This window comes from Berghia stephanieae, chromosome 9 (genome assembly GCF_034508935.2).
Source record: "Berghia stephanieae isolate SIO BIC M18660-M18661 chromosome 9, UCSD_Bste_1.3, whole genome shotgun sequence".
In the NCBI taxonomy this organism is placed as follows: Eukaryota; Metazoa; Mollusca; class Gastropoda; order Nudibranchia; family Aeolidiidae; genus Berghia; species Berghia stephanieae.
Window position 1 is genome coordinate 19386329 of NC_088368.1, and position 17677 is coordinate 19404005.

Consider the following 17677-nt stretch of genomic DNA (forward strand, 5'->3'; position numbering starts at 1 on the left):
ATGACATGTTAAAATTATCTATTTATAAAGTTATCCGAGTTTCAGAGATTTGCTGTAGCATCCAATATAAGTTGGTGGTAAACACATTTTTTTTTTTTTTTTTTTTTTTTTTAAAAAGAAGAAAAAAAAAAAAAGGAAAAATTATGAGCTGATATTATGTAATGGAAGAAAAAACAAAAACCTATATTGGGGGTGTCTCACTCTAACCGTGTAAGTGACGAGAGATGATTTTGGGGAAAACGCAGTTAGAATGGCCTCGCTTCAAACTAATTGGTTATGTGTGTTGAGATCACATGACTAGTCCTGCTATATAATGGGATTGTGGTTAGTCTCTGTTGGTTGGTGACTTCATAAGGATAAGGGGAGAGAATGGGCTTTAACATTAATATATAAGTTTAAAACAATAAATTTCATCGCACATTGCACTAGTTACAGTTAACAATGGATCACCCTCGATATAGATGTCTGACAGTTGAATATAATGATTCAAATCAAATAGATTAACTCTCTAGTGTTCAAGATAAAAATAAAATTCAAGTAAATTGTGAACCATTGCCGCAAAACAGTAAAATGTCGATTCAGATTGTAAAAATAGCCAGAAATATGAGATGTTGCCAACAACATTTTTGTTTCATAAAGAAGAAAGCAAAAAATATTTTAAGCAATTATCAAGTAAAATTTCATTCGACTGGCCATTTTAGCTTATTTAAATTCACTTTTCATCATCTGGTTCAGCCCGACATAATATCAAATTGAGGAGAAAGAGAGGCATCAATTTGTCCACGAACATGAGAGAGTTAACATCAGAGTTGTTATATATTGCATTGCGAAAAGAAGAATAAATAAGCACAGGATCTGAGCAATGTCAGCAATAGCAGCAGCAGCGAGAGCAGCAGCAGAAGTGACAGCGGTAGCATTCTCTGCATCATCTTACCCAAAGCAATTTTTCCACCATCTAGGTAGTGAAGGAGGAAATGGGGGAATACACACAAGGGAACAAATACAGATGTTTACAGTCTATATAATATAGAAACATATAGATGGGTAGTACATGAGAAAAGAGACTATACAATGGTATAAAAATTCCAGAGAAGATGAAATAGATAGTAAAAATAGGCCAGAACTACTTTTAAAGTATTCAAACTCTGCTGAAAGATTTCTGGATTTATACTTCAATGCAAGCACCTAATTATAACAGCAATTCAATGGGAAAAGTTGCTTAATTGGAACAACAATGACACAATTGCTTTATCCAATTGTAAATCGAAACTATTGGAATGCACCCAACTTGGTTTTTCAAACCCAAGGTCTGTTCTGAACACTCTTCTAACCTCAGGTCTTCTACTTCTGAGAGATTTTAAATGGATTATCCTGTCATGCCATTTATATATCACCAAGCAGATATGCATCATACCCTTGTGAAGACTTCAGGCATTAAATTGCCCAACTATCGAGTCATGGTAACACGTCTGACAAATAATCATGAGGTCTGAGGTTCAATCACCTAGTCAAGGCAGGCTGATGTTTTGTGATTTTTGAATTTTTTTTTTTTGCTAGTATTTTTCTCTCTGCCTCCTCTGGCACAGTTTCATACATACTTTTTAAAATACTTAAATCAGAGATAGGAGGGCCGAGTGGTTAAGGCATTGCACTGTGATCCGGATGACCTGGGTTCGAGCCCCGCTTCAGGCACTTTCGTATTTTTCCTTGAGCAAGATTATTAACCCCAATTTGCTCACTTGGACAACATGGGTGATTCCTGTTGACATCAGACATCTTGTTTGATGAGTTATCTATATTCCTTCGTGGAATGCCTAGGCGACGATATCTTATGATATCGTGGCGCAAAAGGCATAATAAAAAAATATATCAGAGATAAGGGTGACAAAAATCGAAAAAGAGGAAATCATTTGTCGCAAACAAAAAAAACCCCCAAAAAACCCAGTCTATAATTATTGTAATGGGTTATATTGTTCCAATGAAGCAACTGTATTATTATTATTATTATTATTATTATTATTATTATTATTATTATTATTATTATTATTATTATTATTATTATTATTATTATTATTATTATTATTATTATTATGCCAGAGACAGACACTATGGTAAAGAAAGCTGTTTCATAAAACACGATACATACTAAATGATGAATTACTGTAAAAACATTTACAACTGATTACAAAATGTATCTTTCATTTTTTTTTCTCTCTTCCGAAGACACTTTGGTAAAAAAAAGCCTTCACAAAATAAGATATAAACACTCAGAGCTGACTACAAGTATCATTATTTTCTTTCTTCAATGGACACTTTAGTAAAGAAAGCAGTTTCATAAAAAACAATCAGTACTGATGGTGACAAAAAGTGAAAAAGTAGGAAAATGTTGAATGATTGCCTTTAAGCCCCATTTCTACTGCACTAAACCCCACTTTTAGAGCAATTAAGATGATAGACTATCATTGATACTCTAGCTAACTTCTGGAGAGTGGGAAACTGCACCTGTGTGTTCCACCACACATCAACTCTCTCATTGCTAGCAATGGGAGGAAATTCCTCCTCTGGACTCCAAAATCGCGGATTTCCGCGGATCCGAGGAAAACCATCAGCACTGTACAATATACTAAATGATGGCTTAAACTGACAGTAAAAACACTCACAGCTGATTAAGATATATCATCATCATCATCATCCTATTTTTTTTCTTACCCTATATTTTATTTTATGACATGAAAAAAAAAAGAAAGAAGGAAAGAAAATTCCTGACATTGCGCAATATCATAGCATAGCATTTTACCCTATACATCAATATGAAAGGCAAAAAATGATACAATAAAGATAGAGAAACTTTCAAAGGTCCTACGCCCAGAAATTTAAGACAGTGAGGACAGAGACCCATGTCGTTTGCTTACATTTTGGAGGAGCACTATGAGGTGTATAAAAAAAAATTTAAAAATTAAAAAAAACACATTTCCAATATGCTTATTCTTTTCTTCTTTTTTTTTTTTTTGTTTGTCATCAAAGTCAGACTTTTCAGAAAACTATACCACAGAGAGAGAAAGAGATGGGGAAGGTAGAAAGACTCAAAGATGGGGAGGGGAAGATGGACAGAGAGAGGGAGAGAGAGAGACAGAGAGGAGGAGGATGTGGAGAGGAACAGAAAAACAAAAAAAATAGTAAAACTAGTTGTAAGAGAGAAAATACAAAACAGATCCCCAAAAAATCTAACTAAAAAAAAACAAAAAAAACAAAGAGAGATATATATATCCGATCGTACATCACCAATCACCAGTTTACCCCTAGTCACAAGAGAAAACATCAGTTTAGTAATGTAATAGTAACAAGTCCAGGAATACAATACAATCATTTACAGTACATTTCCAACCACCAAGATGCACCAATCTTATTGCACCAATCTCTTATTGTTCCTAAATAATAACCAGACGATACAATTCAAATATTTCAACAAAAGCTAGAGGTGCCTAAATGAGCCAATAAAATGGAGAGAAAAAAATAAAGTGAGTAGATGTGACTCATATATAAGGGAACAACACAAAACAAACAACGTTTCGGCCCTTGGCCTTCGTCAGGAGACAGAAAACAAACACAAATATGTAAATTTACAAAATATCACATTTCGTCAAATGTGGAAACAATGTTGTTTGTTTTGTGTTGTTCCCTTATATATGAGTCACATCTTCTCCCTTTATTTTTTTCTCTCCCAATATTTCAACACCATTTTTTTAAAAACAGGGTTGCCAAGTCAGGAAGCAAAAAAATTACTGAATTTTTATAAGCAAAAACATAGATCTTGTTTGTTTGTTTGTTTTTAGGTGTTTAACGGCGCTTTCGACACTATTTAGGTCATTTAAGCGCCCATTTCTGTCTTTTATCAATTTTTATCGGCCTTGAGGGGCCATAGCTGCTCAATCGTGTACTGTTGTAATAAAATTTTTATAAAATCATAATCGTTACATGTTTGTTGTTTTAAAATTATTTATTTACAATTTCTGCAGGAGTTCACATTCCTGCAGATACTTTTAAATTGTAAGCGGATCGACTGAGTGGAACAGAGACTTCAAGTCCCTGTTTTCATAATGTTGTGACCTTATTTGTTCTAACTCTGTACAATCAATTTAAATATGTTGAACTGCAATACATCATTGAGACAAGGGGGGGTTTTTTATCGACCCATTTCTGAGTGCAGAACTCCAGTCAAAAGACATTGTGTAGTTAACTTTTTTATTCCATTCAGCAGGTGATTGGAGAATATACTGGGGGTTTATTAAAAAAGGAATATAGATAACTCATCAAACAAGATGTCTGATGTCAACAGGAATCACCCATGTTGTCCAAGTGAGCAAATTGGGGATTAATAATCTTGCTCAAGGAAAAAAAACACGAAAGTGCCGAAGTGGGGCTCGAACCCGGGTCCTCCGGATCACAGTGCAATGCCTTAACCACTCGGCCACTTCGCTGAGGGTTTATAAAATACTGAATTCCGTAAATATACGGAAATTTGGCAACCTTGTTGAAAGAACAGGAAAAAAAAACAAAACAACTGGCCATACAAAAATATGTACCTCAAAAAAGTTGACCAATTCAACAAAAAAGCAGGGATAAGAATAAGAGCTTGCTTGAGAGCTGATGACTACTACTACTTCTACTACTTCTGGACTCTGCACTTCACGAGCTTGTTTTTATTTTCGTTATTTTTAACAATTCAATTCTCCATTCCTTTAACCGTTCAGCCACTGAGACAAAATATTAAGGCAGAGGTGTGGAGAGAGAGAGGGGGAGAGAGAGGGAGAGAGAGGGAGAGAGAGAGAGAGAGAGAGAGAGAGAGAGAGAGAGAGAGAGAGAGAGAGAGAGAGGGAGATGGAGAGAGAGAGAGGGAGAGAGACAGAATAGATATCAAAGAAGAAAAAATAAAAGACTGGATCTAGATATGCAACAAAATTATGCCGGTGAAAATTATTTACACTTCGTGGAAGATGCAGACTTTGTTTAAAACTTGACAATGAGACAACAACGACAATAAAAAATAATTTTGTAACTGAAATAGTTTCCACCAAATTACACACTGCCCCACAAATCTGAAAAGGTGTCGTGTATAGAACGGTGCCGGACAAAGCAGAGAGAAACATACCCTAAAAAAAATCATCACAAAAATGAAGCCTGCCTCAAGTGGGACTCAATGAGGTTGGACTGATTTTTATCTGGCATTTTTCTCTCTGCATTGTTTGGCACTGTTTTATACACACCTTTTCAAATTTCTATCTAACATAGAGATAAAGATAAAGGGAGTAAATCTGACTCATGAATGAACAACACAAAACAAACGACGTTTCGGCCTTTGGCCTTTTTAAGTAAACACAAAATACATAAACATTTATATATATATATATATATATATATATATATATATATATATATATATATATATATATATATATATATATATAAATATATATGTATTTTGTGTTTACTTGAAAAATATATAAATATTTATGTATTTTGTGTTTACTTGAAAAAGGCCAAAGGCCAAAACGTCGGTTGTTTTGTGTTGTTCATTCATGTCAGATTTACTCCCTTTATCTTTATCTCCATTGTATTGACTCATTTAGACACCTGCTCTATTTATTAGTATTTCTATCTGACACCAGTGACAAAAAAAACTGTACTTATTCCGGAGGGAGAAATATATAAGACATTAGTTAAAGTCCATAAAAATAATAACAATAAATTTATTCATTCCTTAATTTGTTTTAAGAGTCTTTTCCAAGGGAAGACTCGAAATAAACCAGGCATCTACGCAGTGCAGCGCTGCAAAAAGACTCTCTCAAAGCCACATGGCACAGCAGGACTGGTAACTTTTGGGTTCAAAGCAAAAAACCATACTCCTGTGTGTCACACTACCCCAACAACTGGTACCCCAAGAACAAACTAAGGATAGATCGAATTTAACTAGCAGACCATACACAAGCAGAAAACATACAATCAGTGCTGATGGTGCCAAAAACTGAAAAGGGAGGAAAATTTTTAATGATTGCCTTTAAGCCCCATTATTTTTACAGCATCCCCCCCCCCCCACACACACACACGCTCTCTTGATACTCTATTTGTTCCACCACACAGCAAATTTCTCACTGCCAGTACGTTTGGTTTTTTAAAAAAAGAGGAAATTCCTCCTCTGACTCAAAAATCGCAGATTTCCACGGATCCGAGGAAAACGATCAGTATTGTACAATTAAAGCTACCAATCAACTGTTGGTGAGGTCAGGAAGGGGAAACAGGGATGGATATTATAGGTCCTTTGCTTATGAGGAAAGTGTTATAGCAAATGAACTGTCGGCGGGATCCCCCAATTCAAATGTGTTTATTCACCTACTACTCCTTAATGGTCTCCAGCTGCAAATATTTGGAGGGATTTTCACAAACTTAAATTGATCTTTATATAGAGCAATATCCACTAAACGTGCTCAAAGCGCTTTACAAGGGGTCCCTGGTCAACAGCGACATTTAACATTCTCTCTCTCTCTCTCTCTCTCTCTCTCTCTCTCTCTCTCTCTCTCTCTCTCTCTCTCTCTCTCTCTCTCTCTCTCTCTCTCTCTCTCTCTCTCTCTCTCTCTCTCTCTCTCTCTCTCATTTTTATTTTTTGTTTGGATATTGTTACAGACAGCATATCCTACAAGCCGAGAAAAAAAAAAAAACAATAAGAATAAGTTTAAAAGAACAAGGCATGGTCCTTTACTACAATGATCTTCGCATGGGTCCAAATTGAGAGAAATCTGAACAGCGCCAGACAAAACAGAAAAGAAAAAAAATACAAGAAAAATTCTTCTCCAAAAAAAAAATCACATTGTATTTTTTCTTTCTGCTGTGCCCGGTACTCTTTCTTACACGTATATCGTTTTTCATCTCTCTTTCTCTCTCTTCCATTGCACACACAAACACACACACACACGCACACACACATTTACAAATTTTCGTCTATAGTATTATGACAATCTAATATAAATATATATGTATTCTGTGTTTACTTGATAAAGGCCAAGGGCCGAAACGTCGTTTGTTTTGTGTTGTTCATTCATGAGTCAGATTTACTCCCTTTATCTTTATCTCCATTTTATTGACTCATTTAGGCACCTCTATTTATTAGTTTTCTTACACCCCTGTTCAGATTTCTATCCTACAGCAGAGCCTTCTAAACTTATTTGTCACTTTGATATATGTGGTTCCAAATTAATGATTTTTTATCTCTTCAAATGACTAGCAAGCTGTGCATTTTGGCAGAAACTACTGTGCAAGTAAAGAAGGAAAAAAATAATTGAAAATTTCAAGTTCAAAACTAATAAATTTACAAGTGGTGAAAACTACAGCAGTTTGCTATTGTGAAAATACGACAGAAAACGATGAAAAGAAAAGAAAAAAAAAACAAAGAATACAACAGGCATCAACGACAGCTAACTTCAAATTAGATTTCCATTGAAGACAACGTAAAGTTAGACAAAAAACTTAGAAAGAAGAATCTTTATTCAGTTCCATGTTATTTCCTTGAATAGAACGTGAAAAAGCTCTATTTGTGATTGACAATTTGTTTTAAAAACTAATATCACTTAAATTAAGGATCAATTCAAATTTTATCAGGGAAAAAAGTGTGAATGTCAGGAAAAAAAAAGAAGAGTGGGGGAGAGGGGGAAGTAGAAGAAAAAAAAAAAAAAAAAAAAAGAGAGAGAGAGAGAGAGTGTGTGTGTGTGTGAGTGAGAGAGAGAGAGAGAGAGAGGAGGTGGGGGGGGGGGGGGGGGGGGGGGGGGGGGGAACAGGGACTGAGACAAAATAATGTTTCAATAAGCTCTATCTACATAATAACATTGTCACATGGTGTGTTTGTTTTTTTTACATTTTCCGTGCCCATCTCTGTGGGTGTGCATGAATCATTTTATCTGAGCATGGAAACGTGTATGCTGGTGTAAGGCATGTGTAGGCATGTGTAGGCTGATGTAAGGCGCATAGAAAGAAGGTATCCACACAGCTGGTGCTCTACAAGAATGACTAATTATAACAATTATCATCACTATCATCAATGATAAACTCAACTCAATATGAATGACCAACTCACCTTTGCTTTACACATCAACATGACTTTATCGAAGAGAAAGATGTGTCTGCGAAAAAGAAAAAAAAATTACGATAATTAGAACCATAATCATAAAAATGAATTTAGAAGGGAAAAAACAAAATTTACGATAATTATAACCATAATCATAATAATGAACTTAGAAAGGAAAAGAAAAAACATCTGGTCAAGTGCTCTTAGGCTAAGGTGCTTAAAATGTTACTATTGAAATTGTCTATAAAATGCGGCTATGTGGTCTTGTGGTATGACACTCGACTTTGGACCAGAAGGTCCTGGGTTCGAGCCTCGCTCAGCACATAGTTGAGCCCTTGGAAAAGGCTCTTTACTCACTTTCTCTCACCGTACTCAGGTGTAAAGTGAGTACCTGACCGTTAACAGAGTTGTCTCTCTGTCGGAAAAAAATTGTAATATCGCCTCACAGGCGTCATGTCCCGTCCTACATGTTAAGTGTTGCTGTTGGCCAGGGACCCCTTGTAAAGCACTTTGAGCACGTTTAGTGGATATTGCTCTATATAAATGCTCTATTTTTTTATTTTTTTAAATTTTAAATGATACAGGAAGATAACATGGTTGTTTATCCTTCTTGGCACATTTCCCTATTCTTGTATTGTCAGAATTCTGTTTTTATTTTAATAGTGAGGCATACACTGGACACTTTTCATATCTCTTTGTCTTATCTGTCTTACCAACTATTCATAAATGATTGTATATAGTTTATTTACTTATTAAAGTATATTATATACCTCTTGAAAGATGAAAAAAAAAGGATAATGTTTGAAATAGGTTATTATTATTAAATTTTCAGCCACATAGAGAAAAAAACAGGAAATACAATCAAGGTATAGAAGGAGTGAACAGGAAAAGCATTGTAAATAGATGTGATTACAGTATAATGTTTGTGAAACTTGATTTGTCCACGACAGTATTTCTGTGCATTCAACACAAAATTGCTGTGAAATCAAAATCTGTAACATTTCCTCCATTTCACTAAGTCCGTAATTGTCATCAAATTTCCATAACAATTACGGATGGTCCGTAAAAGTAGGCAGGTATGTCTTGGAAGCCAAGTAAGATGGAACAGTCGAAAAACCTAGCATTGTTTCCTCGGGTAATGACTTTAGAGACATTATCATATTTGACTCAAGTGTGAATAAAACCCGACTTTGAGCAGTGAGATTGTTGTAAAACTGTTAATACAAAACCAGAAAAAAAATAAAATCCTAATAGTCGATTTCCAACTTATTTCCAAATGCCCCCGTTACAGGGACTAAATGAAATTTTGTCAAGTACACAGGATAGCTAATTTGGTAGAGCACTCGCTTCGCATGCAAAGGGACCAAGATCGATCCAGGGTGCAGTCAAGAATTTTTTCTGACCCCCCCCCCCCCCCCCCCCCCCCCCCTGTTCACTCAGCAATGATTAGGTAGCTGGGTCTGTTAGACCTGGTGGAAAGTACTCTGTGATAGACTAGTGCCCTGTCCAAAGGATAACAAGCAATTTCTATTACCTATTTCAGGCTATAGAAACCGGGAATAAACTCCAGCTCCAGGGGCCTCATTCATGGCTCTAAAGGAATATCGTTTTTTTTTTTTACATTGGGCATAGCGAGGCCAAGGAAATGCACGACACAAAGAAAAGCAATCATGTCTAAGTAGTGTGAAAGAATAAACTGGGGTATAAAACCCTTCATCAAATGCAACACAATACATGAAGTGACAAAGAGTTACAATTGTGTCTATAATTATTATTGTGGTGGTGAGGATACAGGATTTGTATACATTCATTCATCTAAGGCGGTGTGGATCTAAAAGAGCTGAGACCCAAAAAATATATATATATTTCATGTCGTTTCAACACAAGAAGACATCATCAATATTGAGTAACTCAAACAAGTACAGAAACAATTTTGCTTTTGTCAGTGTCTATAGATTACAAAATAATGCTTCAAAATCCTTAAAATTATATAGTCTGGCATTAAATTTCATTTTCAATAAGTTTTAATAACATAGAGATAGAAGCTCATGAAGTTCAGAAATTGGACAGAACTGCCAACCCTTCACATTCCAAAAGTGGAATCAGAACGCCTAAAAATAGGAATTTGAGACCAAAATAGGAATTTCACCTCTTTCACCCCCCCCCCCCCCCCCCCCCCCCCCCCCCTCTCCCTCTTTTTTATTATTATCATCACTTTTGTAAATCGGATGTTTAGAGACAATGGCGGAATAGTACAAAATGGAAGAGTAAAAATAGGAATGATTCCGCCAAAAGTAGAAGGGTTGGCAGGTATAAGATAAGATAAGATAAGATATACTTTATTCATCCCAAACAATGGAAATTCATTTACAGACGTATGAATTGGAGCCTAAATTTCGTAGCATTATGAATTTTTCGCAATACTAGGCAGGTCTGTTGTTTTTTTCTCAGAGTGCTACAAAGGCAATATTCTGACACAGCCTCCATAAACAGACAACTCTATAGGGAATGAGATTAGCGGAAGAGTAGCGTCCCTTGATTGGACGTCATCGTACAGAGAGAACGTAAAAATGGTTTTGCGCATGCGTCTCTCTCTCGTCCTCGCTTTCGGTGAAGTGTCTCATGCCGCACAACCAACATGATGTTCTCTCTCTAATAACTTTTCCGCTCGTGACTTCCAATCAAGGGACGCTACCCTTCCGATAATCTCATTCCCTATAAATGATGATTCATGCAATAATCGTTATTTACAGGCTGCAGCCAAAGCCAAATTATGCTACAGGCCATGGGGTCTCAACGCCACCACCACATTATTTCATTCGTCTGTATAGTGTTTCATTCATCCTGTTTTGTTGATAAAGGGGAAACCCGAAACGTCCATTTTATCTGTTTTCGTATATTAAAATGAAGCTTTCAATTTCACATTGTTATTCATTGTCATTGTAGCACAGTGAATTACATCAAACAAGAAGAAAATTTGAAAATGCACTTTATATATATATATATATATATATATATATATAGCAAAAGTTCAAAGTGCATTTTCAAATTTTCTTCTTGGTTCCAGTCATCGTGAATGCTGTAATTATATTATGAGCAGGTTGCAAAAAAGCTTCTTTAAACAAGAGCATATACAGCATACCTTACTTAGATCATTAGAAAAAAAAACCTTTATTTAAAACAGTTGTTTGTTTACAATAGACAACAAATGACGCTGACGTTTTCAGTTTCCCCTTTATCAAAAGAACACTCATCTCACATTCCTATTCCGTTTCTTCCTCATTGTATTTTGCTTATATTATATATCATAATATGACACCCGTACCGTTCATGGCTACTGACGGTTTCGATTCAATGCCACCTTCCGAGCCACCAGGCCCATGGAGCCGGAGTATATCCCGGTTTATGTAGTGTGAAATGGACAATAGCAATTGCTTTCTACCCTTTGGACAGGATGCTAGTCTATCGCAAAGCCTTGACAGTTTCTATTCAATGCCACCGGTTGACATAGTCCTTCCGAGCTACCAGGCCCATGGAGCCGGAGTATATCCCAGTGTCTGTAGTTTGAAACGGACAATAGCAATAGCTTTCTACCCTTTGTATAGGATGCTAGTCTATCGCAAAGCACTTTCTGGCCAGATCTAACAGACCCAGCCAACCAATCACTGCTGGGTGAACAGGGGGGATAAGAAAAAATCTCGACTGCACCCGGGATAGATCTCGGTCCCATTGCTTGCGAAGCGAGTGCTCTACCCACTGAGCTATCGGGACTCCCATCTACTGATGTGAACACTATTAATTCTTATAAAATCAAGATGATAATAAAAGTTGTATAGGCCTAATTTAGAAGTCCTCGACTCACAAAGCAACTAATCCTGTATCAATTCACCTAGCAGTGGACAGGTAGCCTGCTCTGTTAAATATCTAGCAAGGGGGGGGGGGGGGGGGGGGGGGGGTACTTTGCAGTAGACTATTGGCATTTCCAGAGGGTAGACTTCTATCTTTGGTTTTCAAAAAGCACAACGGAAAACCAGATTTAACTATTGGCCTTAAAACTATGGAGGATTAATCTTAGAAACAGACTGCCATAGCTGCCAAATAAATAGAATTATTTCCACCAAAAAAAAAAAACAATGATAAGTTGTTAGAGGGATGAAAAGAAACATTTTGAAATATCATAACAATTTCATATTTGGAGAGTGTCATAAAGAACGTTCAAAGACTCTTAAACATTTGAAACCTTTCATTAAATTTCCTTTAAAATTAGCATTACTAGAAATATATATTGGAAGGAAATTCTCTCAATTAGATGTTAAGGTGAAAAAAAAGAAACAAAGAGCTTTATTTGAGGCATGTTATTCTGCACTTACTCAATATTTCAGGACAAACAGTACAAATTTTAAAAGACAGATTTAAAAAGAAAGAAAGCTCGTAGAACAGAAAGCGAGAATTCATTATACACAGGAATAACGTATTTGTTCAATTGGAAACTCTAATGAACTGGTTAAATTTTAAGTATATATAACTCATGAGTTTGTTCAAAGTTTATTGGTTAGTCTAGTCAATTCTTTTTCACCTCTTCTCTGAGCCCCGACTGTCATTTCTGAAATTGTGAAGTACCATTCATTTGTATTCAATATCAAGACTATTTTTGATATTCAATAACCAAAAATAAATATAAGTGAATAACTGAAATGAAATAAATAAATAAATATGTTTCAAAGGATTCTATAAATCTGTAAATACTAATAACAATAATAATAATAATAATAATAATAATAAGAAGAAGAAGAAGAAGAAGAAGAAGAAGAAGAAGAAGAAGAAGAAGAAGAAGAGAAGAAGGAAGAAGAAGAAGAAGAAGAGAAAAGAAGAAGAAGAAGAAAAAATAATAATAAAAATAATAATAATAATAATAATAATAATATAGTTAATAATAATATAATAATAATATAATAATAATAATAATAATAATAATAATATAATAACAATATAATAACAATAACAACAACAACAACAATAATAAAAACAGACATGCACTACTAAACTACTGCTATGGGTTATATTTATTTGATAAATACAAATGGGAGACTGGTGATTAATATATTGATTGATTTATAATGATGACAATGACGATGATGGTGTTGATGGTGATGATGATTTTACAAACTTACAATAAATTCTACAAAGCGAGTGAGGAATGGCTACAGACGTAAATATATAATTGAAAACAAAGGAAAACAACATTGGTCAAAGAGTGTGTTTGTGTATGTGTGAGTGCGAGAGAGAGAGAGAGAGAGAGAGAGAGAGAGAGAGAGAAAGAGAGAGAAAGAGAGAGAAAGAGAAGAGAAGAGAGAGAGAGGAGAGAGAGAGGGAGAGAGAGAGGGAGAGAGAGAGAGAGAGAGAGAGAGAGAGAGAGAGAGAGAGAGAGAGAGAGAGGAGAGAGAAGAGAGAGAGAGATTGTTGGACATTTTACAGGTCTGTAATCTAGTGGAAATGATTGTTAAGTATGTAATTCAACAAAATCAAATTAAACGTAAAATATAATATTGTCGGCAAACCATTAGATTTTTTAAAAAGCCCACAAAAAAAAATTAGAAGCAAAAAATTTTAAAAAGCGAATCAAATGAAAACAAAAATAATTAAAAATGATAGAATTCTAATTCTAAGAAAGAAAAAAAGTATATGATAAAATGTCTGAAATAAAGAAAAAGATTTCTATTAAAGAATTCTTTTATAGAAGTTACAGATCTACTCTACGACAAGAAAAATAATATATATACATATATCAAGGGTGTCAGCATGTGGGTTTAAAAAATCTTCTAGCTTATTTTAAAGTCTAACTCCTCGCCTTCCGTGTGACCAACATAGACTATTATTAGATGGGAATAGTCATGGGATCTTAACACGCATGACCAGTTATTTTGAGGATAGGTCATTGTACAAGTGTTTTTCTCAAAATCATCTCTCTCACACTTACATGGTTAGACATCCTTGATATTTTGGTGATAGGTCTCTTATGAAATTCGGACCCACGATTTGGAATGATCTCCCTCAATCTGTGAGACTCTCGAGCTCAATAGACATTTTCAAAAAAGCCCTGAAAACATATCTTTTCAGGAAATATTTACTTAATTGAATTTTAAATGTATTGTATGTGACATTTATATTGATGATGTATTGATGCCCTTTTGTGCTCTTAATTGTTTTGATACTTTGGTTGAATTGTATTTGAATTTTTTTTTAATTTGTTTTTTTTTGGGTTTTTTTTTTTAAAAGTGCTTTGAGGTTTCGACGAAAGGCGCTATATAAATATGCTTATTATTATTATTATTATTATTATTATTATTATTATTATTATTATTATTATTACATATACTACAGATATGATATGAATGTCAAAATCACAACACAGAAAAGGAGTAAAACAAAGAGCTAAGAGGAAAAGCAGAATATTGATATATGGCAAAAATCTCTACCAACCTGTTTCTATGTCTATTGTCTGAATGACTCAGCACTTTGAGCTCTCCATCTTTCTGGAATCTTCCATAATCTTTCAAGGACGTGTCAGGGGGCTGAAATAATGACGACGACGACGATGATGATGAAAACATTGGTGGTAGTGATGGATAATAATAGGGATAACGATGATGATGATGATGTGCGGCTATGTGGTCTAGTGGTATGACACTCGCTTTTGGATTGGAAGGTCCTGGGTTCGAGCCTCGCTCGACGCATAGTTGAGTCCTTGGAAAAGACTCTTTACTCATATTCTCTCACCGTACTCAGGTGTAAAATGAGTACCTGGTCGTTAACAACGTTGTCTTTGTCCCAAAAAGTGTAATATCGCCCCTGGACAATGTGACTGCGGACTTGAAAATGAAAATGGACATCATGTCCTAATGGAATGTCCAAGGTACAACCAGTTGAGAAGGAACTTCTGGCCTGACCCAACCCCATACTCAAAGAAGCTGTACGGCAGTGAGGACGACCTCAGGACCACTGTGGGCTTCATTCACCAGACCGGACTGACCATGTGACGTGACAGGAACGAAGAAGAAGAAGAAGTAATATCGCCTAACAGGCGTCATGTCTCGTCCTACATGTTAAATGTTGCTGTTGACCAGGGACCCCTTGTAAAGCGCTTTGAGCACGTTAAGTGGATATTGCGCTAAATAAAAGCTCAATTTTTTTTTTTTGAAGATGATTATGATGATGATGATGATGATGATGATGATGATGCATTGGTGGCAGTGAAAGGTGATAATGACAGCGATAATAATGATGAAACAGTACAATCAATCAGAGTTAAGAAAAATGAAACATGTAATCACGAAATTTTCGAATAAACAATAGAAATTTTATTTTATTTTTCCTTCTGACAATTTTCTTTATACATCCATCATTAAAAAACTGATGAATGATTTTCCCAGTAGGCATTTAAAGTAACAGGTCAACAAGAGCCTCTTCTATCAAATGTAAACAGACAGAAATGTTTGTGGATTAGGAGTGGTGAGCAAGACCATAATTAGAGAGTTTACTATCCTGCAAAAATAGAAAGTGAGGTTGGCCAAAGAAGATGTAGATTGATAACATCAAAGAATGGGCAAAACTACCAATGAATCAGCTGTTTGATAAAAAAAAACTTTAAAAACTTGGATGGGCCAGTATGATGAAAGACTGATTCTTGTCCATTTCATACATTCCCAATAAAAGAAAAGAAAAAAAACAAACAAAAAACAAAAACAAAGTCACCTAGTCTTGGAAATGAATGAGTGAAGGAGTAAATAAATAACTACAATCTATATTCTTTAATTTTCATTCTCTTATTCTATCTTCTCTTGTTGTCGGATGAAAGGTTTTTAAACACATAGCCATCCCAAATGTTTAGGGGTGGGTTTCGTGTTGTCTTTTAGGGTTTTATAGCGCTTGTGACACGTTTAGGTCATGTCAGCGCCAGTAAAAAGGAAGAAAACAGGGCTAGTAAAAAGATCTAGAATTACAATTAAAGCACCCAAGAAAAAGAGGAATTGGTTCAAATAGGAAATGGAGGTAGATTCCAAGAGCACACCATCAATGTACATAGTTTGAGCACCCAAGAAAAGGTAGGACAAAGGGGAATTGGTTCAAATAGGAAACGGGGGTAGATTCCAAGAGCACACCATCAATGTACTTAGTTTGAGATCACCTAAATGTCTCATCCTCACAAAACCACAGGTCCCCACTAAGAGGAACACACTCAAATGTTTACAAATCATACATACATAAAACACAAATAATACAGTACATAAAACAGAGATGATTTACAAGGAAAAAAATATAACCTCCAAAAACTCTAACTATACATTTGACTGTTCCCTCCCAGTCAGGATCTGGCCAGGGCCAGGATAAAACCAAGTCCAGTTCACTCCGGATAATCGCAACAGGATAGACGAAAGCATGTTGTAAAACAGATATAGAGGGATGGAAGACACAGTAAGTGCATGAATCCCTGCCAACTTTGGGAGGTCAGGAATAGACATCTCAAAAATGGATATTGTAATAGATTAAAGGGAAATAATCATTATCTTAGTTACGTCCCTTACATAAACAGGAAATAAAGAGTAGTTTTTAGAAAACCGTCAAAATGGCTTGTTGTTGTACTTGATGTACCTTATCACTCGATTCACTTCAGATATAATGGGAAGCAATATAATAATAATTGCTTGGGGTTTTCCATCTTTAATTCTAGAGGGGAATTGTTGACTAAAATATACATTACTAATCGTAACAAAGGTTTTCTAAAGGAAAGAAATGAAAAGAAACTGTGTAATTCATTTTCTAAGATAAGAATAAGAATATTTGATTTATACTTACCATACGAAGATCGTTAATACTGAAAAGGGACAAAATGTTTTAAAGATTAGAGGATGATGTCACGACACAACAGAAGTGATGATAATCATTTGGATGGATGGATGTATATCCAAGTAATTTGCACACTAATTATTGATAAGACTCTCTCTCTCTCTCCCTCCACCCCCCCCCCCTTCTCTCTATCTCTCTCTCTCTCTCTCTCTCTCTTATTATAAAGCCTCCAATAGCAGGTATTAAATCTTATTTTAGATTCACTTCCGTGTTCCCCCCCCCCCCTCTCTCTCTCTCTCTCTCTCTCTCTCTCTCTCTCTCTCTCTCTCTCTCACTCTTTTATTACAACTAAAGCCTCCAATAGCAGCTATTAAATCTTATTTTAAATTCACTTCCGTGTCCCCCCCCTCTCTCTCTCTCTCTCTCTCTCTCTCTCTCTCTTACTATAACTGAAGCCTCCAATAGCAGCTATTAAATCTTACTTTAGATTCACTTCCTTGTGCCTCTCTCTCTCTCTCTCTCTCTCTCACTCTCTCTCTCTCTCTCTCTCTCTCTCTCTCTCTCTCTCTCTCTCTCTCTCTCTCTCTCTCTCTCTCTCTCTCTCTCTCTCTCTCTCTCTCTCTCTCTCTCTTTCTCTCTCCTTCTTATTATAACTAAAGCCTCCAATAGCAGCTATTAAATCTTATGTTAGATTCACTTCCTTGTTCCTTCCAATCTACT

At 35.5% G+C, this 17677-nt stretch overlaps 1 protein-coding gene across 1 annotated transcript in view; it reads right to left on the minus strand.

Moving 5' to 3' along the window:
• The window catches only part of LOC144979821 (guanine nucleotide exchange factor VAV2-like), a 132752-nt gene that overhangs the window by 95740 nt on the left and 19335 nt on the right, over positions 1–17677 (minus strand). Inside the window, exons 13-17 of the mRNA XM_078926963.1 lie at positions 16967–16985; positions 14594–14685; positions 12690–12716; positions 8123–8168; positions 935–955 (exon numbers count right to left, since the gene is read on the minus strand). Of these exons, the coding sequence (XP_078783089.1) occupies positions 935–955; positions 8123–8168; positions 12690–12716; positions 14594–14685; positions 16967–16985 (205 nt within the window). The remainder of the gene's footprint in view (positions 1–934; positions 956–8122; positions 8169–12689; positions 12717–14593; positions 14686–16966; positions 16986–17677) is intronic.